General features: G+C 40.6%; 1 protein-coding gene across 7 annotated transcripts in view; it reads right to left on the reverse strand.

Moving 5' to 3' along the window:
* Window positions 1–25,165, reverse strand: part of slc8a3 (solute carrier family 8 member 3) — a 108,145-nt gene that overhangs the window by 35,353 nt on the left and 47,627 nt on the right. For 6 of the 7 annotated variants that reach the window (XM_053335369.1, XM_053335375.1, XM_053335370.1 and 3 more), the window contains exon 2: window positions 2,405–2,511. In XM_053335369.1, coding sequence (XP_053191344.1) covers window positions 2,405–2,511 — 107 coding nt within the window. The remainder of the gene's footprint in view (window positions 1–2,404; window positions 2,512–25,165) is intronic. The other variant, XM_053335372.1, reaches the window with a different exon arrangement.

Consider the following 25,165-nt stretch of genomic DNA (forward strand, 5'->3'; position numbering starts at 1 on the left):
ATTAAAAAAAGTAAGTGGATGTATCTCGTATTACTCATTGTCAACATCGTCTGCGCTTTCATTAGCGGCACAGTTTTGTCATCTTTCTCGTATCAGAATGAGCAACATTTTAATCAGTTTGTGGAATAAATATTCACACATTTGTAAAGGTAACATTACAATCCACCCTGACACACCAAGTAAAAGAAAAACAACCTTAGCTGTAATTATTTAGCTGTTTCTGGTATCTCATTGTCTAAATAGAGGAATTACAGGGTTCTCCTCCTGGAGCCAATACAGGAGGAATGACATACAAAGGGTCAATTTCCATCACCTGTCATGTGTGCGACCCAAGCAAAGCAGCTGTTTTGATCTCTTCAGACTAAACGTGGCCACTGGCATGTGTCTGTCGTTACCGATCTTCAACTCCTCGTCCGCCTGAGCAGATATCTTTCTCTTCCTTCACTTCCTCTACACCTTTTTCTGTCTGTAACAATCCTGACTCATATTTGGTGCACTGACCTCAACAATCCTGCTACAGAAACCTTGATGGTTGCAAAGGACACTTCTGCAGAATGGTGTGTCTGGACTATATGTTAAACACCTGCAGACTTGACTGGAGTTTTTCACCTTTTCAATTGAAGAAAAAAGCTTTTGGAGGTTATTGGGTAGAGACTGCACGCCTGATCGAGCAGTAACCAATCTACAAATGTCTTCACAAAGGTAGGACAATTATGAAAAATATCCACTTTTAACAAATACATTTAATTGTGGATAATTGTGTCTATTTTAGTTTTATCTATTTTATTTCATCTTATCTTAGTTCTGGAGTCGGACTGCACTTCAAACACTCCTGTCATATGACCATAAATACCCTCCATGCCCTTCCTCCTTCTTCTCTCTCTCTCTTCTATCATTTCTCATCGGGTACTACGAGGGTCTGTCAAACCCGGGAGCCGTTGTAGATCGTGCCTGAAGCATCCCCCTCACTGCAGCTATCATCATTACTTCATCATCATCATCAACCACTCACTACTCGTGTGTTTCATATTCAATAAGAAGAACTATGTATTTTGTCATTTAATTTGGAGGATTTGTTGAATTAAATGTAGATTTAGGCCAAAGTTAGTATAACAGCTAATATGCAGTTGTCAGTGAAGACCAGTAAAATAATCCAGTGGGCATCCATTTGCGCATTTATTATTATAATTTATTGATAGATTTGACATATTTGGCATTTAAATTGAGAGTGGGAAAACATGTGTGTGTATCTGTGTGTGGGTAAAACCTGCACCAACACAAAAAAAGAAGAAAAAAACCCCCACAAGAAGCATCACAGAGCAGCAGAGGAGTGTTTGGAGTGATGTAGCCGTCACTCATAAAGACCTGCATGGTAACTGCTCTTCATTGTAACTCTCACTCTGAGAACTCAAGGAGCCGGCGCCACTCAGACAGCGCTGCCAGACCCAATAACGTAAACATAATGAGCTGTAGTGTTTGGAGGCAATAGCCAAGTGTTAGATTCTGCACCCTCCACACCAGCTTGTGAGCCCGTCCCCTGGCCTTGAGCACGGTTAGATAACACTGCATTAGATAACGGTGCGCAAATCTTAAGAAAATGCCTGTTGGCTTCTTTCAGCAGGCATTACCAAGCTGGAGCAAGAAAACAAACAAAACTTATGATGAAAAGTTGCTCAAATTTCAATTCTTTTACCTTTATTTTTATATTTTTATACATTCACCTCGCTGCCAAAGAAGCCTAAAGAAAAGAATGCTGTGCAGAGGAATACAGTCTGGCGGTGAGTAACGTGGCCTTCATGCCAAAGAATACATGACCTCAATGTGAGTTGCATAGATACTATTGGAAAAAAAGAGCTTTGGTTGAGTTCATGAAGCTGGTAAATGTGAGGTTGGTTGTCTAAAATCGAAAAATAAATCAATAAAGTAATTTTACCAACAGCAATTTGATTGTACTTTTCACCCAAGTGGGCGCATATACTTAAAAATAGCTACTCGACTCTGCATTTAGGTAAAAATATGTCTTAACATAATAATGGCTACTGATAGCAGCTCCTAGACTCTCTGTTCTCTTTTTTATGCAGATGACGACATCGTCTGGGGAGACTATTATTATGATGGGGTTGGTGCATTTGTGGTGTGATTTTGCAGGAGTTTTACTGGTGTAATATGAAAAATAAAAAGGTCCTTGGGTGCACAGAAGTAAAACTTGGTGGGTGGCAAGGGGTGAATGGGGTGCAGCATAGAGCATAGTGAAAGTTGTGGTAAAGGAAGTGGACAGAGGAGGAGACAGAGGGGCCTGAGGAAGAGACTGAGGCTGCTAACAGTGGAAGAAAAAAGACACTGACAAAGTGCAAGAGCGAGAGACAGAGAGAGAAAGGAGAAAGAAATAGGTTCAGTACTGCACCTTTCTGCAGACTCATGTCTACCATGCGAGGCTCGGCCAGTTCCAGGAAGAAGTTCTTGTTTTTCTCATACTCTTCATCGTCAATAATTTTCACTTGAATAAATTTGCTGTAAGGGGGAAGAGTAACAGGGGAGGAAAAAAAAGGAAGGGGCGTGAGAGGAAAGGGAGAGAGGGGAAGAGGGAGAGAGAAGAAGAGAAAGGTTAATTTGCGATGGAGGGACACAGGAAGTGCACTGTAAGTAGGATTAATAATCAGCATGGAAGAAAGGTTAGAAGGTGAAAGGCCAGTTTTCTCTGAACCGGCCTGTCCGTCAGTGGCTGGACACACTCGCCTGTTCCACTGAGCTCATTGGTTGCCACGGGTGTCATGACAACCACATTCATCATGGTGTCTGATACAAGTGGAACGGAGGGCGAATAGCACTCCATGGCAGGGAGGATAAAAGAACACAATGAACTGAAAACAGCAGCATGTAATCAATCAGGTTGTAAAATGTGTAAACGGACATTTCACAAGGGCAAAAAGGTGAGCGAACGATAAATGAAAGAAACTGTCGCTATCTAAATCGATTTTTATGGCTCGATGTTTCAGTCACTTTTTAGAACACTTTCAATGAGACGGCTGGCTGGACACTGCGAGGAGTCCCCCGCCTTTCGAGGCATAGTCGAGGCAGATAAGAGGGAAGCAGCTTATTGCTAAGTTTATTGCTCCAGTTTGAGGAGAATACCCCTTTAATGAAGTCAAACGCCTGGAGGAGTGAGACTCTTTCTCAGAAAAAAGAGCTGCGTGTGACATCATCACACAGAAACAGCTCAATATGGCACCTTAGCCCCGGCGGCATTCTCACCACTGATCGTCCTAATTGATCTTTTTAAAGGGTTATTGACGAGTGCAGGCAGTTAAGTGGTCAGTAGTTACCCAGATGTCTCTGTGCCTCGCCATATTACAGCAGGAACTCCTCGAGGAATTGCTTTGTTGAATTCAATTGGATTCATGCAAACGCCTCATCACGCCGCCTGTACATCATGCACACATCACACCGCCTGCTACAACTTTGGAGAACATGCGGAGTGAAAACAAACCGACAGCGCTCAAGACAAGTCATGACACTTTCTGCATCTGCTCTCTTAGGCCTCAGAAAGCATTCACTGCGAGCGGCAGACAACTCAACAACAGTCGACAGCAGAGCAGCTAGCCCTGAAATAGAGATGACATACTTTATAATGTGTCTGACATCTCATGGGAAGATACTTTTCCTCTTTATCTGACCAAAAATACATTATTTTTTTTTTACGCATGTTATCTAGGGAGAGTATTTGGAAAGCTCGGGGGTTTAGCTAATAAGATACAGTAAGTGGTACAGAAGCATTCATTATGGATAGCTGCTCATGTATGATGTATCGAGTCAAAAAGCAGCTTGTTCGCTGACATCCCACTGATGTACTTCCAGCACTGTGACTTATAGCGCTGCTCGTGTCAGTCAAAGCACTGACACACACACACACACACACACACACACAAGCATCCACACACGCACACACACACAAACACACAAATGCTCAAACTCTCTCTGATACACCTGCATAAACACGGATATTTATACACACACCATGTACTTAAAATCGTCAATGCCAGCTTCTCTGGAGGAATTTAAATGCATTTGTATTTCTGCTGTATTGCATTGCTAAATCCCTTTCTTTGGCCAGTGTAGATGTAGTTCTGGATGTGAATCCTGCTCGCCAAGGGGGGAGTCAATTATCTAGACCCTGTTAGCACACTACACACAGCAGAACAATCCATCTCTTTTTTTTCTCTCTCCTCACATCCCACCGGCAGGGCTTTCCTCAGATTGCTAGGCGAGATGTCTGCAGTGCTGCTGCCTGTAAAAGCGCCTCACTTTTCATCAGGAACGAGAAGAGGAAGTGCTGGAGTCTAATGGACAAGTGGGATCTGGCGAACACACACCGCCCTGCTCCAGTAGGGAACAGCGGTCTTGCCTGACATACATGTAGGCACGCAAAACAAATCCTCTCATGGTTTCTATACAACCACGCACACGTGCAAAAATACAACACAGCTACACATTTAATGACATGGGTTGCTGGGCCTTTTTGTTAACCCCACCGTTGTTTCTCCTGTCTGTGCAATGTGTGCAGTTTTTCAATGCTAGAATGCCACCATGACCCCAGATTTGCTGTGTGGTAATTTGATTTAAGACATAAATTTAGAAATATTGAACCAACAATACAAACATTTAAATAATGTCAGCCTTAAAACTTAGATTTTGACACATATCCTCTTCAAAACAGTGCCTCTACATAAGCTAATAACCCAGGGCACATGTTCAAGAAGTAATTTGACATTTTGGGAAATATCTGTATCCACTTCCCTGTTAAGAGTTAGACAAGAAGGTTGATACGAGTCTCATGTCCATCTGTTAAATATGAAGCTACATCCAGCTGCCAGTTAGCTTACTTTAGTACAAAGATTAAAACGTAACTTATTGTTTGTTTAATCCTCACACTGTCTGGGCGCAGTGACCTCCTGGAGTCTTGTCGTCAGTGTTAGGTTGCCAGGCAACCAGTAAAGATGCCAAAAAGCCACTGAGAAATAATCTGATACATAATCCCACCGCAACAAAGCAACTGGTGGTTTTAAACGGATCCATGAAACAAGATGAAATGTGATTTTAGTGATATTTAGTGAATTAGTGATAAACTTCAGATATTGTTACTTTTGGATGGAAATAGGGTAGTTGCCATCCCCCTTTCCAGTCTTTATACTTTCATATTTAATGGACGGACAAGTGACAGCTATCAATCCTCTCATCTGACCCTCAAGAACGTGGTTAAGTGTGTTTTCTAAAATGTAAAGACGTTTTTCCGGGTTGGTAATCGAGCTTTCCTTGACAGCAAATGATAACACGTAAACACAACCACACACATTAACCATCTTAGACCACTTCAGTATAAAATAGAGTCACTAACTTAATATAATAACAATATCTTTGAGCAAATCATCACTTAAAAAAAATCAGACACCAATAAAGTCCAATTAGATTGGTCTCTCAGTCAGAGTTTGGTTAGGTGGTCCTAATTTGACATGGGACTCAAGGAAATCAATAAAACCAATCATGTAATAATCCACAGCAATGTTAGCTTCATTGAAACATCAGAGCTGTTGCTCAGTTTATCAACACATATTGCATCCTTGTGTGATATTTCTCTGGAGCTTGACAACATAAATTAACTTGTCACCTACACTTTATACTCTGGTGTTTCACTCCAATAAGACTGAGTTACCTGCAATTAGTCGTCCTGATATACAGCAAGCAAATGAACTACTGTCGAAATCACAGCGCTTGTGTAATTTCAGCAGATTTTGATGGATTGCTGTGCAAGGACAGGACATGAGTAATTATTTTTTGTTCATATCTGACACTTAAAAGTTTAAATTGCTAAGTTTGATAGATTTGACTTCATGAGCGTTAAAGGGGACATTATCATGCACATTTCTGGGTCTATATTTATATTCTGGGTCTCTACTAGAATATCTTTGCATGATTTACAGCTCAAAAAACAGCCCCTCAGTTCAGCCTCTGTTTAAAACAGGCCGTTTTAGCTCCTGTCTCTTTAACGCCCCCTTTCCTACAAAGTGTCAAATTTAGTTTCTTTTTCCTGTTCTTTACTTGAAATATAAACTTCTTAAATATATTTGTACAGTACATGTTTGAGCCTGAATATGATCCGAAATACGCAACTGGAACAGAATGAACAGCTAACAGTATATAAATGACATAAAGTGACAAAACGCTTATGTCCTCTGTAAGAAATAAAGTGCTTAAAAGTCTCGAGAACACTTTTCCTTAGCTGTCTGATTAGAGTGAATACATAAACATTTCCAGACTTTTGCTTTGAGCCCTCATGTCATTATAGTGAATATTCCCACATGACACGCACACAGCCTTAAATAGCATCTCATTCATAAAGAAAAGGATACTGTCATAGCAGTCGTGACATGAAGGGAGAAGTAAGAAGAAGAAGTAAGGAAGAGAGGATAAAATAGAAATCAATATTCATGATTTTGACTGTGTCTGTGGTTATAAATGGCTGAGTGAGATGACACACACACACACACACACACACACACACACACACAGAGGAACACACACGGAGGTTTTATACTGCATTTGTTAAGTACATATCTTACAAAGCTGACCCCATCTGACAGATTCATCACGTACAATAATCACACCCCAGTACACACATGTAACTGCTAAAAAATACTGTTCATACTCAAATAGACACGAGATGGACATCAGTACTCACAGGCAACATACACACACACACACACACACACACACACACACACACAATCACAGTGTATGGGGAACATTCAGCAACATTTGCATTTGTCTATCACGAACATCAATAATTTAGCCATCAGTCCCAACATCTGCCATCAGCTGCTGAGGAAGCTACAAAGATCCACTCTGAATAAAGAATGTGTGTGTATATATGTATATGTGTGTGTGTGTGTGTGTGTGTGTGTGTGTGTGTGTGTGTGTGTGTGTGTGTGTAGGGTGGTAGGGATACAATCAAACACCTGCTATGCACACAAACACAAATCAGAGTGCAGTGTTTACAGGGACAGTCCTGCTGCCGGTGCAGTGGATGGAGGCGTAATATGAATGGTTTCACTGTGGTGTGTTGACAAAAAAGACACCTAGGGTGTGACATACACACACATACATATATATACACACACACACACACACACACACACACACACACACACACACACACACACACACACTGACTCACAGGTATACGCATGCATGCACACGTCTCCACTGCGCTGTTTTTATTTACCGTGTCTCTATACAGTTTCTTTTTCTTTTTACTGTTGTGCCTGTACTATTATATTGGTTCTATCAGGGACGTAACAGACAGTTTTAAAGGCCTGAACGAAATGTTAAAAATTCAGAGCAGGAAACTGAGGAGGAATCAATCATGAATGTTCTTTATTCTGTTGTTTTAACTAGAGTGGTGTCGCTGGAATCAATCTCAAACTTAGACTGAAAAAAGTGGGACGAAATAAGTTTCAAACAATCTCCAGAAACGTCTCTAAAGAAGATGCAATAGTATTGATCAACAAGAACAGATGAGAAAATATCTTAGAAGGAAAATTAAAGTATCCTTGTCTGTAATGTGACCCACATGTGCTCATCCCTCTTTACACACCCCTGGACTTTAGAAGGCTCGGATCTATCCAGACGCCTGTCCGTCAACGCTGTTAAATTTGTGCACTTTTGTGAACTTTTTGTGAATGAAATTGGAGAATGATAACATATGATGACAAGATGCTCATCAGGATACAGAAATAGTCGCCCACTCCTGCCGACTCTGCTACTTGGCTTTTCAAATGCAAACATCAGAGTAAACATGGAGGAAAAGGTGGAGGGGATAAACACCAGCTGTGATCCTGTCCACATAGACAAGCAACACCATCTCTGCATCCATCTCATTATCAGAGGAAACACTGGGGTAAACATGGAGGGGATTAAACACTGGCTGCGGACCTGGCACACAGATCCTCTAGGGTTCCCAACCAGCCTTTTCTCAATGCTGTGGTTGAGAGGTGGTGCCTGAGGTGTAGAAAGTCCTCCTGAGGGGCTTAACGAGGAATTTAAACTCTTGGGCAGCTGGGATTTTGAATAGGGTGGCTGCCTATAAAATGCACATATATTGTTGTTTAATTTGTTTCTTATTGCTAATTATTACTTATTTGGGCCGTTTTGGTGCACAGATTGAACACATTTAATTTCTTAATATGATATTTGTTCAACAGGGTGTTTCAACAGGAATATTTTATATCAGGTATCATTGATCATTCTAAGTAGTTTGATAAAGTTTAGTGAAACATGGCATGGTTCAAGTCTGTGGGATTTAGGGAATTATTGTTTTCATGAAATCAAAGTTTTCATTTTCAAGGTATCTCTAAAACTCTTTGTGATAACTTGACACAACAGAGGCACCCAGGAAAAAAGGTGCGGAGGTGCAGTGTGCAGCATTTTCTAAAGACCAGAACCATATTTTCCACACACTGGTGTTTCCTATTACAAAGAGTGTTCTGCATCTCTTCGCTGCTCATCCTCCCTGCCAGGTGGATTTGTTTTGAAGAGCGATGAAACTCTGATATTAAATTCAACACAGAAAACTGAGGGTGAACTGAGGGTGGAACCTTTCTTTGCACTGCAGACTTCCTGTAAAATTCAACCTACAAGAAAGTAAGATGTAAGTACACGAAGTGACAAAGGTGCCATTTGTCTCACCAATGTTCTCATTTTCTAAACTGAATTACACTAATGTGTCAAGATGAAATTGATAATGATCTATTGACGCTACCACGCTTGACATAACACCCTTAAGTTCAGTATTAGTGAGGGAAGTGCCACCGGGTAATGACAGGCGATTAGAGAGTTCACACCTCCGCTGCACTGGGCTGCCAGCAGCCATTGGCCTCTGCCTTCCTCAAGTCCAGAGCAGACGGAGGAGGGCCAAGAAGAGATGGAAAACAGCAAAGGGAGTGAGACATGAAAGTGGAGGAGGGGCAGGAGCCAGAAATGAAGAGGCAGATGCAGAGTGTCTCTTTCTGCCTCTGTTCTGCGGCCAAAAACCACACTGCGGTTGAGATTTTGCTTTAGCTGCCTGCTGCCTTTCCATTTTTGGATGCCTCTACTTTGACAGTAGATTTACTGTTTTAGCCTTTCTTTCTGGCTTTCCTTCCACAAACACTAAATAATATAACTCCTAGAAGTGTGAAACCACTGTGGTGCTGCATCAGAAGAAGTGATATGTGATACGTGTTATATCCAACCTCCACTTCCACTTTTGTCTTGCCTGTTGGTGCAGGCTGACCCTCAAATCGCTCAGCTTTTACTCTCCAAAGCTGAGAAGATTTTCACAAAAACTAGGAAGACTTAGGTACTCCAGGCTAGAGCTTACAGCTGAAGTGCTGCAATTAAATACGACCTTTCTTTCTCTTTCTTCCCAGTCCACTGTATGAAACACCTGCTGCCACTGACCCGGGCCCTCGGCTGTGTGGTTTGGACTAAACATACCAGTTCCAAATTCTCTTAAAAGTTTCCTCTGACTTCATCTCTTTCCTTAATCTGCTGAGTGCTTTTGACCCTTATGCAAGGCTGCATTTAGCCACTACTAAAGCACATGCAGAGAGAATGAAGCATGTTTTTTAAACAGCACACATTCCTTCCACTTCACTGCAGTATGGAGGCTTTGATTGGTGGCAGGATTTCACATTCCTATAAAAAGTTTTAGTAGAAATCATCTGCATCTTGCTAGAGGTAAACAGACCTGCACAAAGGCCAAGAAATGTATTATAGTGAGGAAAACATGATGTGAAACAATCATAAGGATAATCAAAAAACAAGCCTTGCAACCACTCAGTCTGTTTTAGACAGCCTATAACATTTCAGCCGAGTCAGATCATGACTGCATGCCTCCACTCAAAATCTCAAATAAAGTCAAGTCAATAAAGACAGGAAAAGAACAAGAAGAAAAAAAAAAAGGCCCCAATGCCTCGTGGGAAATCAGTGCCTTAATTAAGAAGGCCTGCTTTCTGTCACCATGCGCAGGGATTATGGGCCTGGATCATTATAGTCCTGATTATTGCTTTTCCCCAGCAATCACAGAAAAAAAGCCAGTAAACATATTTATCAATGATTTCTTGCCAATCTAACAAACTCACATAAGATTTACAACAAGTCCTTCAAATTAAACGGCAAAATTTGTTGGCGGTTTATGCGCTCACATGTAAGTGTTTTATGATCTGGTGCTGCTATTGACAGGATGACGCAGCCGTTTTAAAATGAATTTGACACTGCTGTAGTTTGGTTTGGGTTAGATACAAACGACTTGGTGAAGGTTAGATAAAGATGATGGCTTAGGTTAAATATGCAAGTTCTGGAAATCAAACTGATGCTACCATGAGTTTCGGAAGCAAACCACTCACCTCTTCCCTCCCTTTTGCATCAAGGATGCACCTGCATCCTTGATGGTGAGCACCCAAAGTATTGATACTGGAAGTAATACAGACCTTTTATTGAGGGTCAATTCAGATCACAGAAATACTACTTTTAGATGTTGTGCCCTAGAGTCATGAAACAATAAATTCCCATTTAATTTCCATAAATTCCCATAATTCCCATGAAAAGTTTCCAATTTGGAATATTTCCAAAAATCCCCAGTTTAACTTCCCATGGAAATTTACCGGAACCCCTTTGCAACCTTAGTCACAACTACTTCGGCTTCTAGAGGATTGTGTATGTATTTCGTCAACTCATCCTCATCTTCTCTTTCCATATCTATGTCCTTTTCAACCAGTGAGGCAAACAAATCATGCAAAGTGCTAAAAAACTTTCAGTACTTTCACTTGGCGACTTGCAAATCTGCTAGCCAAGCTTGAGCCAGATGCAACCGCTATGGCTGCAAGGTGTTTAAGGCAGAAACGCACAAGAATTTAATGCAGTGGTACCAATTTGAATAATATATGTCTGCCAAAATGAGTTCTGATGTGCACACTTGATACACTCAGAGACAGAGAGAGATATGCACTTTCTTCCCAAATGTATCAATACTCAAGATCTGATGTAAGTATCTCTTGTTATGTTCAATCACACAGAAGCAGCGCGGTGGCCTTGCACTGAGTGAGACAGTCATTCATCCAGGGGACCCAAATTCAAGCCCCTATTTTGGCAAGCACCCTCCCTTCTGAAGTGTCCTTGAGCAGTTCGTGAAGGGTGCGATCACATTGGGAGTGATTTCAGAAGCAGGTTTTTCAAAGACAGAGAGAGATTTGTGTGCTGCTTTTTGTGCTTGCAGAAATGAATCAATTTACAATCAGTGTTGTTTTGTTTCTTCTGTCCAATCAGAGTAGGCGATAAATGGGACATGTGTGGTGATTTAGAAATAATAAAAATGGAAGGAGGTTGCTGTTAATGATGATTCATTAGTGACATTAACATTAATTTTTACTGAATAACAAACATTCACTTCAACACTTCACCAAGTGGAGTTAAAGTGATCAAAACAGCAGGCGTGGAGTTGATTTAAGGCTGCTTTGCAAATTGCTTGAAAGTTTTTAACATAATTTTGTGCTCATATAAAATTTGAATGATTAATGTTAATGTTAGTTTATGTTTTGATGTTATTTTCCTAATTTTATGATTATGTTGCTCTCTCCAAACTCATCCTGACTTTCCATTTAAAATATGCAAGACATCATAATAGTTTTATATGAGTAAATCATTCATTGAGCTAATGCTGAAACAAACAGATCAATTCGTTGACAATGAATAACCAAATATTTTTGTAGGAACTATGCCAAACGTTTTCCGCTTCCAACCTCTCACATGTGATGAATCTCTGTTTCAGTTCATCGTGAATTTAATATCTTTAGATTTTAACCTTTTGATCCAACCCTACGACCAGACAAGAATGTCAGTATTGGAGGATTATGCAAAACCCCCAGATTACATCTGATGCAATTGTTTTTTAAATTCACTCTTTCCACAGTATGTGTGCATGGCAGAGATCACGGCTATAGTTACCTCTAGATTACAATTACTGGTGCTATTTGGACACATCTTCAGTGATGAACCCAGGGTAATAGGGTGTTTAGGGTCTTTAATAATCAGACACCACCGCCCGGGTTACCCAGCTGGGGATGACCAGTCCTAGCCTATGTCGGGGGTTTAGATAATAAAACATGGTTGAGGCATGGTTGGTTTACCCACAAAAAAACTTTTGATCAAGTTTAGGGAAATAATATTAATTGCAGTTCTGTGACAGATGGCGAACTATGGTCTCCAGTCAAATCTGCTACGCACCATCCCAACCTCCATACACTTACTTTCTGTTCCTGCATTAGTACTGAACATTAGCATTGGATCTGTAGTAGCCATTTTACCATATTCCATGTTCCTGCGCTTCCAGTATCTTAGTTTTGACTCATGTTCCACTGACTTAAATCCAATTTCCCTCAGCAGGCAAAAAAATGAAAAAAATGTTTTCAAGTTATATTAAGTAACACACATTAACATCCACTATGGGCCTATCATGTACAGTCGTACCTTGTTAGCATAATTGTCTATAACTTAGCAGCATGTTTTAGGCCATTTTATGCACGGGTGAATTAAACTGCTCTGTGTCAAGGATCAAAAATATATGTTGTGTATGATCTCGAAAGAGAGAATAATATAGTATATACATAGTCTTATCAAAATCCATCTATAAAATACAGGGCCTACCCGTAATGTGGGACTGGGATGTGTCAATTTAAAGACATAACCTTGCGTTCCTTGAAATTGGCACTTTTTTTTGCCCATTCTAACATATAACTGATAATAAAAATGACTCCATTATACATGGAGCATCACTCTGGATTCACTCCATCCACCATGCCGGTGATCTTGGCTTCATTCTGCCTGTTTTGGCTCCAAGAGATCATAAATATAGCCTGCTGGCAAGAAAACAACCAGTTAGAAACCAGTGGTTTGATGTCACATTCACCTCGTCCACTATCATTTTCTTCCAACGGCAGTGTGAAACGCAGTATGAGTTTGAGCAATCGACCTTCAAATCACCACAAGCTCGAGTGACACGACACTGTAGTTGACTTTGGAAGAAGGGTTAGGGGTCACGGTGAAAGACTGATCAATAAAGTATTATATGACTTCATAATATCAGTTAGAGGACACAGGCGGCGGATGTCTCATCATAAACACACACAAAAAACACATGTACAATATAACCAGATGGAAAGGTGACAGCTCCCAGTGAGGCGCTCCAGCTACTGTAATGTGTAAGTCACGATGGGAGATCGCAGCTAAAGAGCCAGCCAGGTTTATTAATACTGTTGCTAAGAGGAACCATGAGTAGTCACGAAGCCGGACGAGACACATTGTCTGAATTCCACAGAGTAAAAGCAACTGTCCCTTCTCAGCCCGATCAGCTTTTCACCACAGCTTCGTGTTCTTCCACAGCCTGTATCCATCTCTGTGGGAACAAGTATAAATCACTCATTTAGCGTATATAGTGGGCAGCTGGTCACATTGCAGTGTGTGTTAGATTTAAGAGGAGGAGGAGCATGACAGAATGTGCCCTCGGTGACAAGATACCTCTCTGATCCCAGCGATCTCTCACATTCACAGGTCTAGGACTCGCATATCTAAAATGCTCCCAACCCGCTCCCATTCGCTGCTCTCCCTCTTACTTGTTGTCATGGATACAAAACCCCTTTTACCAGCCCGACTCCTCTCTAAATGCAACACATGACACACTTTCTGTAAAACTTCAACCTTTTCCATTCATTTCTATTCATTTGGCTGCACTGAGCCAAACAGCACAATGAAACTGTCCCCGGAGGGAATAAAGAGTCTTAACAGGTTTACCTCCGTCTGCTGACACACAGTCTATTACTTTATCTGCACGCTTTTCTGACAAACCAAATACAGCAGCTGATGCACGCTGCAGGTGGAGGAAGAGACGAACAGGACATCACACGGTGGCAGCTCGCTTCCTGTGTCCTGTCAGATTACACGCTGTTGCTCCAGCCAGAAAAAGGTGACATTTGCCTTTTTGTCCCACAGCTGCAGCTCTCTTATTTTACAGCTGGGACATCTAGTTATCAACAGTTATTAAGGGTGTTATCAACAAAGGCATGGTGAGAATAAAGCCCCCTCTGCCTCATAGAGAGATGTCACAAACAGTTAAAAGTCCATATCCTGCTTTGGATCAGCAAAACCATTATTAACAGTGACCACAATATAAGAGGAATACTAAGCTGATTATTTGAATATTGTTAACAATTTTGTAACAAATGAATAATTGAATTAAAGTAATTTATCTTGCAAAAAGTACCAAATAATTACAAGTTCTGGCTTCAAAAACTACTACACACCCCCCTTTTTTCCAAAAAACATGATTACAAAATAAACGCCTTCGGGTTTGGGAAAAGATCAAACGAGGATTAACCAAAATAACACGGCCTGATTAAGATTCAGCATTAACAAGTTGAGAAGAAGCAAGATTTTCATTTACATCATTAGATGACTTATTAAAATAATCCAAAATGGCTTGATAAAGTATTGTGGATAAAAATAACACATTTATTTTTTTATCATTAATAAATTGTTCAAGTTCATCATTCAATGTCCATCATTTCCAGCTTTTCTGTGTTTTATATTTCTAAGTCGAACATCTTTGGATTTTGGACTGTCTGTCACACTGAATGAGTAATATGTAGATGTAACCTTGTACTGTAGGGAGAGTGAAATTAGGAGCTCTTTGAAACCAAGAATACTTAAGACATGAGGGACACATCTGGAAATAAAATATACCTTCTGGAAAGACAAGAGACTGTCACTGATCTAAGCAGAGAGGCCTGGCTATTGGAGGAGGAGCAGAGTTGGTCGGTTTCACTTGTCATGCACCCTTGTAACACTGTCTCCATAAAAACATGCTGACTGCCATCAGCTGAAGGAGAAAAAAGACAAAAGGAGAAAATGAAAAAAGAGGAGAGAGGACACTCAAAGTTAAGGGAGAGGATGGAGGAGCAATTGAAAAAACAGACAGCCGTGCTCCATATTTTCTGAGCCAAGAGCAAGCGAGCAAGAGGGGGGGTGGGGTAGGGGGGGGTGAGCTATATTTTTTTGGATGTCTGGAGCAAGCCCAAAGGTCCTCCTCTACAAGGACACAATGCAATAAAACACTCAGAGATGAAGTGTCTGATAGGGGGCGACAAGGGAGGGAGAAGAGGAAGAGAGGGACATAATAGAGGATGCAGTCAGGCCTCCAAAATGAAAGCAAGATAGTTGGGCTGAGGGCAAAAAAAAATGCACGATGGCTATTCTGGGTGTCGGGCGTGGGTCCATGACAGCTTAGAGAGCCCGAGCCAGCCAAGTCAAACCGCCTGCAGCCAAATGACAAACACCATCATATATGAATGACTTGGGAGAGCGACAAGCTCCCCTTTGCATCAGGGAAAAAAAAATCTTAGAAATGTGTTGCACTGAAATAATAAAGCATAAACCTTCTTGTCATTTATAGAAACAAGACAAAACTGTTGACGCTCCAGAAATAGAAACTTGGCTGTCGGGTGTCGTGTTCTACATGTACTGCAGGGCTTTAACACTCCTTCGTGGGCAGTGCTTGTGCTTGGTAACCTAAAACCGTGATAACTTTGTGATTACCCATTACTCATGTAAAAAGTAATGATGTTACTTATTACTCAGCAGGAAGAGTAAATGTGTTAACAGGGCTGCCAACTCTCATTCATTGACCATGAGATTCACACAACTGACACTTTACACACACTCTCACGCCACATTTTGTCATGCAGTGAAAAACAAATTCTCAAACTATTAATGTTGCAGTGTGAAAAGAGGAAAGTGACAGCGGAGCGCACAGACAGACAAGACAGAGCAGCACAACGCAACAGCAGCGGGAGAAAGTAGGAATTATACACAAATCTATTATATTTTAATGTATTCCCATGCATGCTGCTTAGAGGAATCTCTGGCAGCGGCTCTTCTGGCAGCCACACAGCGTTTCTCCCTCTTCTCTCGTGTCGTGCATACGTAGGCTGGAGTGAGAGTGATTTACTGTGGTTACAAGAGGCTCTGAAACTTTCTCACAATATAGTGCTCTTGATGCATGCATAGTTTTCCTAGCCTCCTCAATTTAACTAATCTAGCTGAAAAAGTGACACCTCCAGCTCCTGCAACAAGCTAGCACATACGCAACAGTCTATCAGCTGAGAAAATGATCAATGCAAGTAAGACAGCAAATGAGTCGAGCCCCAAATGGGTCACTATGGTTACCCAGGGTCACTATTAGTAACTGTGATGTAAATGCTAAATTTCAAATTGTCATCTCTTACACGGCTCGTTTCTCAAAGAAGTACTTACTACACCGCTCATGAGACTTGTAGGTTTGGTTTTCTGGTAACATTTTATTTTAACCTCTCTATTGAGCATTTATAATCAGTATTTAAACATTTCTTACGCATTCATAACAGACTATAATGTAGCTGTATGAGTAACATTAATCAACACTTCAAAATGTGTGCATTCATGTGTTATTAAGTATAACAGCAATCATAAAGCACTTATTATAAAATTATATAATGTTTATTAATGCTAAATGGGGGTTTACAGTTTTTTCAACTTCTGGTACAAGCATTTTAATTCAAGTCTTCCCACACAAACTTTATCATTTTGGAATTGAATTATTACATGAAATTATTCCTAAAAGCAGTAAAACATCAAGAATTTAATTAAAAATCAACTTTTATTCTATTCGTCCAAAAGTAAATGCAATAAATCATATTCAAACTGTAGATATCTCTTTTCAGACTTTGTTAAAATTGCTCTAACTTAATTTCTTCTTCCTCTTTTTTACCAGATGAACAAATTAAACAGAGGGCTTCAAGTCTACAACCGTCTGCTTGATTTCTTAATCATATCTCCTCCTCGTCACGCTGTCCTACAAGCTCTATTTGAACAGTAACGACTTTAACATATTCATATAACTAATTAGGCTCTGGGCCTATCGGCTGCTTTCATGGATTTAATTTATTCTACGTTTTATATGTAAAGATACAGACATCCTCTTCTACACCATGTACCATCATGGCTGAAGCTTTTTACTCCACTGAAATGGTACAGTGGCTGATTTCACTAATTAATTACTTTTTTTCTGGTTGAAGGTGTCAGTTAAATGAGCTGCGCTGGTGTTTGATTGGAATATAAATTTATAGCCTACTGAGCCTCAATTCCACACGGTTGAGAATCACTTCTCCACAGTGGTACGGTCAGTATCTAAGTTGTCACACAAGATAAAAGGTCCCAATGTTTCATTTCTGGTCACCAGTTTTTAGCTGAAATTGACCATCATCTATAAAACATTACTGTGCCAAGGTATTTGACTTCTATTGCACAAATCATAATTTACAAAGCAAACATTAAAGGTCATGATGTTGTCCAGAGGGGATAAATGTGATACGTTATTGATGCTTGTGGCGAAAAATTCTCTTTTCACCTCCTCTTCAGGGAGGCTGCAGGGTCAGCTACGGTGAAACACTTCAACTGCCACTGCGATAAAAGAATTATTGGCTCGCTCGAGGACGTTCAAGATGTTTTTCTGATTGAAATTTTCTGGGGTTTTGTTGTATTTCCACATCCACATTTTACACTGGAAATATAAAAAGGTTTAAATTTAGTTTGTCCACACAAAACCAAAAGTGATGTTTCAACAATGCAAGAGGACACTGATCATAATATACAATATAAAAGTTCCTCTTGCAGTGTTGAAAGCTCATAAAACGCTCCCGGTCATAGACACAAGAGCAAATGAGCTGCTGGTTATGCACCACAGTTCCTCTAAGAAAGTCCAAAAATCCAATTCCACACACTTTTGCATGCCCAGTCATAGCAGCATTTAAAACAGTGAGATTTCATTGTGATTTGCTCATGGGGGAAAATAAGCACACTCAAACTCTTTGTGTCGAGTTCAACTTTGGTTAACTTTCACACATTTGCACCATTGACCACATGCAACCACTCTGTGTTGAGATTTGACACAACAAAGTAGCGTATTAGCTCTTCTGCACCATCCAGTATTTGTTTGTTTGAAGTATTGAGATAAGAGCGATTGGTACATTTTTTGACAACACATTTTTTGAGAGAAATATGTGAACTTTGTTGTCCTGTTCGTGACAAAGCTAGTGACAGTTAGCAAGATAGCTAGCTTTTAAATAACTCTTTACTGAATGACAGTTAGCAAGATAGCTAGATTTTAAATAACTCTTTACTGAATGAAATGTACGATCCTGAGAACAGAATACTAGGATGCAGTAAACTGTTCAAACACAAATATAGAAACAAGTTTAGAGAGGTATTGTGACTCACAAGCATACTCCCAACTGCTAGTGTGTTAGCCATTCGCTAACAGCTACAGTCGCTCACCAGCTAGTCCTGCAAGTAGTCTGAACGTAATTTATCTAACTCTGCTTATTTTGCAAAGACACAACGTTGAAAGTTGCTGTGCCACTTTATAATGTCCCCAAAATTATTTTTACTTATAAAAGATTCAGGTTTCTTAATAATCGAGGCTAAAACTCGTACATTTCTCATTCTTAGTCTCTATAATGACTGAAAAAGGGCTCACTGTGTTCTCACTATCTGTACACATGTCTAGCACGTCGGCCTCTCTGTGGCCATTTTGCTCTCCACTGGACATCGGCAGCTGACCAACACACGGCACATTTCACACGTCAGGCGGCCTCTTCCTCTGCTCCACACTGCACAATGGATGATACTACACATGCTGTTATTACATCTACAGTGACGGAGGAGGGGAAAAAACAGAGAGTCACACCTCAGTGAATCTCTAATCAAGCAACAGAATGCACATTTATGAGTGTGAGTATGTGTGAATGTTCTTACGCGTTATGTCTTTTTGTGCATTGTGTAGATGTCACTGCGTTTACAGTTACAGTGGAAGGAGCAGATGTGGGGGAGGGGAGTGTGTACTGTGCATGTTCGCATGTGTGATCTTCTACTTTGCAAAGACCACTTCAGTTTTAGATTTTTAGTGTTAGGACATTTTGAAAAGTGAGGATATTTTTGAGCTGGTACTCACTCGTTTAAGAGTCAGTGTCACATTTGTGTCATATTAGAGTTATGACATAAGTACTGTACCATTCATGTAAGTATCCCAGTCATTTGACACTACTTTGAAAGGAATTAGCAACCTTGAAGGCAGTTTCCTTTTACGGCAGGTTGCAATATTCCATTATCTGTAAGCCTAATGATTTTCTCAAAATCACTATCTGAATTATTTCTGCTGTAAACGTTGTGAAAGTCTGTTTTAGACCCTCAAAGATCAGTGATCAGTGCAGTGAGGTATTGATATACATACTGTATGGGAACTGGAGGCTCATGGTGGGAAAATCACTGACACTATATAACTTAGAAAATGCCACAAGGAGAAAAATGAATCTCTTAGTTTGTTTTTGTTGAAAGAGAGACTGTTCATCCATTTTGGTCGGGTAAGAGCTTTCAGCAAACTCCACCAGTGTTCCTAATGTGGCATCACACTAAGTTAAAACTCTACCCACCGAGTCCGATTTTGACCTTCAATATCAAATGTTCAAGTTCAAGGCAAGTGAACCATGCATGCCTGTCCTGTCACGAAGTGGAGCAATGAGCTGAGAACTTCAAAAAGCGTGGCGACAAGAGGAGATACTTTGGAAGTAGAGCAAAGCACCATTTATATTCAAGCAGTGTGAGTTACAATATATGTACACTTTACATACATTATGGGACGGCTGTGGCTCAGGAAGTAGAGCGTGTGTTGTGGATATTATATCTGTCTTGCTCGTGCCAAAGACGACAAGTCACAGCCTCATTACTTATGGAAGGAGTCTTATTCTGCAGAGAAGGAAGTGACTGACTTTCACACACCCAAGTTAACATTATATACAGAGAAGAGAAGATAGGCAGAGCTACAGAAATCAAAACACATACCAGTGTCTCCTGTTATTTTCCACAACCCCAGCCTGCTCATCACCTCATTCTCCCTCATCATACTCTGCTCTCAAGCTTGATCATTCTCACACCACATTCCTGCTCTTTAGTCAGATCTCTGCACATACACTCTGCTTCTAACTCTTGACCATTGCAAATTGACCTCTGCAATACCATAAGTGTCATCTACTAATCACAAGATTTGCAGTTCGATTCCCGGCCCATCCAGTCCACATGTTGATGTTGAATTGCTCCTGAAGTCTGTGTCATCGCTGTATATATGTGATGAGCAGCCACCTTGCATGGCAGCCTGCCATCAGTGTGTGAATAGGTGAATGTGGCTTATAGTGTAAAAGCGCTTTGAGTGGTTGGAAGACTACAAAGTTGCTATACAAATGCAGTCCATTTACCATTGACACTGCGCCGGGGAATGTGCCTTTCAGTATCGTTTGTACTCAACATTTACTGCCAGCCATGACAGAGGCACTGTGAAAACCGAACCTCACACACAGTTCAGGGTCAAGCTGCAATGTTTCCAATACCTCCAAAATCTAACTTGATGTTCCACCTGATGTCAGATTGTGTGTTGACACAAATCCCACTGCTTTCTCTTTGATGGCTCCATTATGTAAGTCTCTCATACATATGGCAATGAGTTCATTCACAGAAAGATCTTTGCATTCATCAGGTAAAATAGCGTGATAAGGGTCATCCTGTCCATGTAGTTCAGCTTTTATCTTTGTCAGAGGAAGTGATGCTGAAGTTTCAAGGAGCTTGTCATGTATCTCAGGGCTCATCAGCATTTCCTATGACTTTATAAAGATGCCTTTTTATGCCAGGATCATATACACAAACAATTAAATTGAATTCTTAGTGGAATATCTTGACTGGCACAGAAAAGCACTAGGTCTATGACAACCTTAATATGCATGACTTGTTGTGAAACGTGTCTTTTAATCTCAAAGAAGGCTGGCTTTGTGCTTGGCCACAGCAGCAACATGTAATTTACTAGCTTCATGTTTTATACATAGTTTTCCAAGGTGTCCCCAGTCTCTAAACAACAATTTCCCGAACCTACTGTATCAGATTAGAGGCGACGTGCCTGACAAAAAACAGCATCATGTTTGATGCTATATTCTAGCCAGGCATTTTTATCATACAATTTAGATGAGAAACATACTACTCTTACCCATTCTACTACAGTACTACTACTACTATTACTACTACTACCACTACTACTACTACTACTCCTGTTGTGACAGGGAATGAGAGTTATTTAGGCTTACATGCAGATTTGTCTATTGCTGATAGATCATTAACAGTTGCGTTGGCATCTGAGTGTCATGGGCTGGGTTAGAGGAGCCTTGAGGTCCCAGGGTCGTGACTGGAACGGTTGATACTAGATTAGAGGGGAACCAAGTTGGTCCAGGGGCTGTGGCTGGAGCAGTCGGTTTTAGGTTAGAGGAGCCTCAAAGTCCTGGGGCCGGGTCTGGATCAGTTGGTTTTGGGTTAGAGGAGGTGGAGGGGGGAGGAGCATCCTTGGGGGTAAGCGTCAGAGTTTTCCAGCAGTTCTTTTCTCACTACAGTTCGTGCCGACCATCACGAGATGAATGTAATGGGTCACAGAAATAAATCCTGCTACACAAAATAGTTTTTATTATTTGGGGGATTTTACAGTTTTACCCTTCAGGCATCTAATAATTATTTAAATATAACAATCTGAGAGGGAAAAATCACTCTTCAACTGATTGCTCCCTACTCACAAGATATTTGCATCCTCTGAGGAGGCGGTAAAAGTGGAAAGACATTGGTTTGTATTGAGGGGCTACAAACAACCCCACTAGGCTGGAAAATGCCAAACAAGTACTCAATATTTACAAATGTGTGTGTGTGTGTGTGTGTGTGTGTGTGTGTGTGTGTGTGTGTGTGTGTGATGGGTTGGCAGTAGGGGGTACATTCGATTTGCAGCAGACACAGAAAGACATCACTGATTGAGAAGTGGATGGCATAAGATACATACATTTCTAAAAATAGTCAGGGACATGGATTTTCTCTGGAGGGGGCTGTGTGTGTCTCTCTCTGTGTGTGTGTGTGTGTGTCTGTGTGTGTGCGTGTTGCCAGCCAGAATACTATGGCTTTTGACAATCAGTGGCTGCATGCATACACACATAATGCAACTCCACACACACATTACACACACTGACACAAACACTTGAAAACACACCATGAAATTATGATCACTATCACAGCCTGGGGTCCTGTATACATAATGCTTCCATACACATACAGTACACATACAGTATATAGCACGCCTATAGCTGGCTTTAACACTGCTATTCTCTCTACAGTACATCACAGTTTCTTTACCTAAGGGCTCGCAACCAATGTGTAGTGTCGTCTGATGTTAAAACGGGTCCCTTGATGAATTCCTAATTATACAGAAATGACTGTGGAACGTCTTCCAATGGCCTTTGGGCTGCATAGAACCGCTATAAACGTCACGCGGCTTGCCAATGAATTTCTATTGACCGGCTTATGAGAACAGCTTCATTTCAGTCCGCTGGAGGATTAAAGCACTGCATGAAGTCTACAAGCTGACCCTAAACATTTTCCTTCACAGTTATTGGGGTTAGAGGAATCTTCTGGCCTCAACATGCAGGGCAGCTTGCCAAAAACAGAGGTTGTGAACTCCCACTTCATGCTTTAGATTAATATACGCCCCTGCTGTTCACTCCTTTAACTCTGGTGGTGAGTGGCGAGCATGTGCAAGGTTGCCCATTTCATCAGCGGGCAGAGTGAGGGGGGGGGGGCGGGGGGGGGATTGGGTGGAGCGACTGAGTGTTAACAACAAGGTTAACCTTCTTTGAATCAATCCTCCCCTCTATCATATATATTCTTATCCCAGTAGGTGCTGAGAGATGAACCCGTGGAGAGAAAAGAAATCATGTCAGAAGCTAAACGAGAAAGGTTGCAAAGGCTGTCGGGTTTGAAGCACCAGAGGTGGGTTAGTTTAACCCCTTCAGGTCTTAATTTCTCTTAAAATGTACCACTTACTCACTTTAATGTTTACTTTACTTTACTTTACATTTCCACAGTGTGACAGTTTCACATGTATGTTTTATAAGCTTCTGCAAGCTCATTATATGAATGAAATGGGCCTACTCAAACCCAAGATTTATTTTTTTTCCGGTTGACTTTTGTAATAGAGATACTGATTCCTGCACATTCGTGTTTATGAAACTTTAATTAATACTTAAAAAGTTTAAATAATTAATAATTATAATGCATTTAGTACATTTCCATGACAAGTGTGCAAGCTCCATTTGCTCATGAAGAGTATTCAATAATTTGACGTGTTTGGGGTAAAAAAAAGAGACTTGAATTGAAAACTTTAAATTGAAACTGACAAGCTTAAAACAACCTCCTTATTCATAAAGGTGCAATTCTATTCAAATAAAAAATGCATTTCAATGCATATACAAATGTGATAAATTAGGACCAGAATAAGGAGCACTGGTTAAACGTCTGTACACAAATTGATACTGCGCTTACAATGTGATTTATTTAAGGTTATTGACAAGCCTTTTGTGCTATGCTAATGACTGCGTTCACTTCGTAGCATCACAGCCTTCAGTTTGTACACTAACACATCTTCAATTCCCTTCACACACTCACCTTACATGTACACTATATATCTGACAGCTCCCTTGACACATTACACCTTTCTTTAATGCAGTCAAGGATGCTTACACACACACACGAACAAGATACATCGCTACATAGTGTGTATTCCCAGCTTGCTCACGTGCACACACACACATACACACGGGGAACGACAGGAGAGGAGAGAGCCAAGATGAGCCAGGAAAGGAGGATGATTCGATATGTAAGGGAGGTACTCTCCTCCATCACAGTGTACGTCCTCTGGTCTCTGATGAGATTATTGAACGGCTCCTCCCTCCCTCCTGGCCCTCCACTGTGTTGTCTTAAAAAGATTAACCACACCATTGTCTCCGCCAATAATGACGGGATAAAAGGGCCACTGCCTCACAGGGAAAGTTGAAATGCTCAGCGCTAATTCCGTCCCATGGAGCGTGTTGCCATCATCCGTCGTCCCAAATCCTCATTACCATTAGCTAACAGCACTGGAGATTGACTTGGACGCTGGAATCGTGCAATCTGTCCACTAAGCACAGAGCAGGGCAGGAAACACTGCAGTATTTTACCTGTGTTTGTCCTGACAGCAGCAGCACTAAATATTATCAGCAAGTGCAAACGGTTGACTGACCAGTAAGCCAGTAGGATGGTAAAAACTGGGTAATTAAGAATAATAAGCTGCATGGTTTGATAAGCTTCTAATATAATTAAATCAGTAACATTTCGGCTCACGATTGAGATCCGTCAGCCACCGCACAAAACAAATCACATTTACCGAAACACTGGACGTAATATCATCTTAAAAATAAGTAAATTGTCTTGTTTATTTCTGAGGTGGCTTATGAATAAAACCCATTTCCTCCTGGATAGGAAATAATAATTGTGAACTTATTATATATTTGTAGGTGGCAGGAGACGTGATCATAATAAAGCTTGTTTATATTATATGTGTATTGGGCTGCAGGTTCATTTGTGATGAGTAACTTATTTCAAGCAAGTCTGAACAATAAGTGGCTACATGCAGTTCAGTGGTTTAAATCTGCAAAGGCAAAACTGTAACTTTGGTCTTATTTTCATAGTTTTGCTTACATTGTATTAACCAATAGCAGAGACCTGGGAAGACAGCAAAACCTAATTATTTTACCCTTATTGGAAATAAAACTAGTGGACGATACAGACAAATAGTCTGGAGAAAGAGAGGTACGTCATGTATCAAAGGTCCTTGACTGGAAATGAACTGTATTCTGACTACATGACATACACCACCAGGACACCCCAATTATACAGATTTTGAATTAACCCACAGTTACTAAAGCATATTTGGAACAGAAAAAAAGGTGGATGGGGAAATTATCATCTACTGTATAAGGTCTGTTTGTAAGTTCACCTCAAATCCTGGCTTCACATTTTTCCCACTGACCTACAAAGCCTTCTGTAATCAAGACCCTGGTCACATTCATAAACTTTTAATTTCCTGTTCCCCTGGTCTATA

Source organism: Scomber japonicus, chromosome 16, assembly GCF_027409825.1.
Source record: "Scomber japonicus isolate fScoJap1 chromosome 16, fScoJap1.pri, whole genome shotgun sequence".
Classification (NCBI taxonomy): Eukaryota; Metazoa; Chordata; class Actinopteri; order Scombriformes; family Scombridae; genus Scomber; species Scomber japonicus.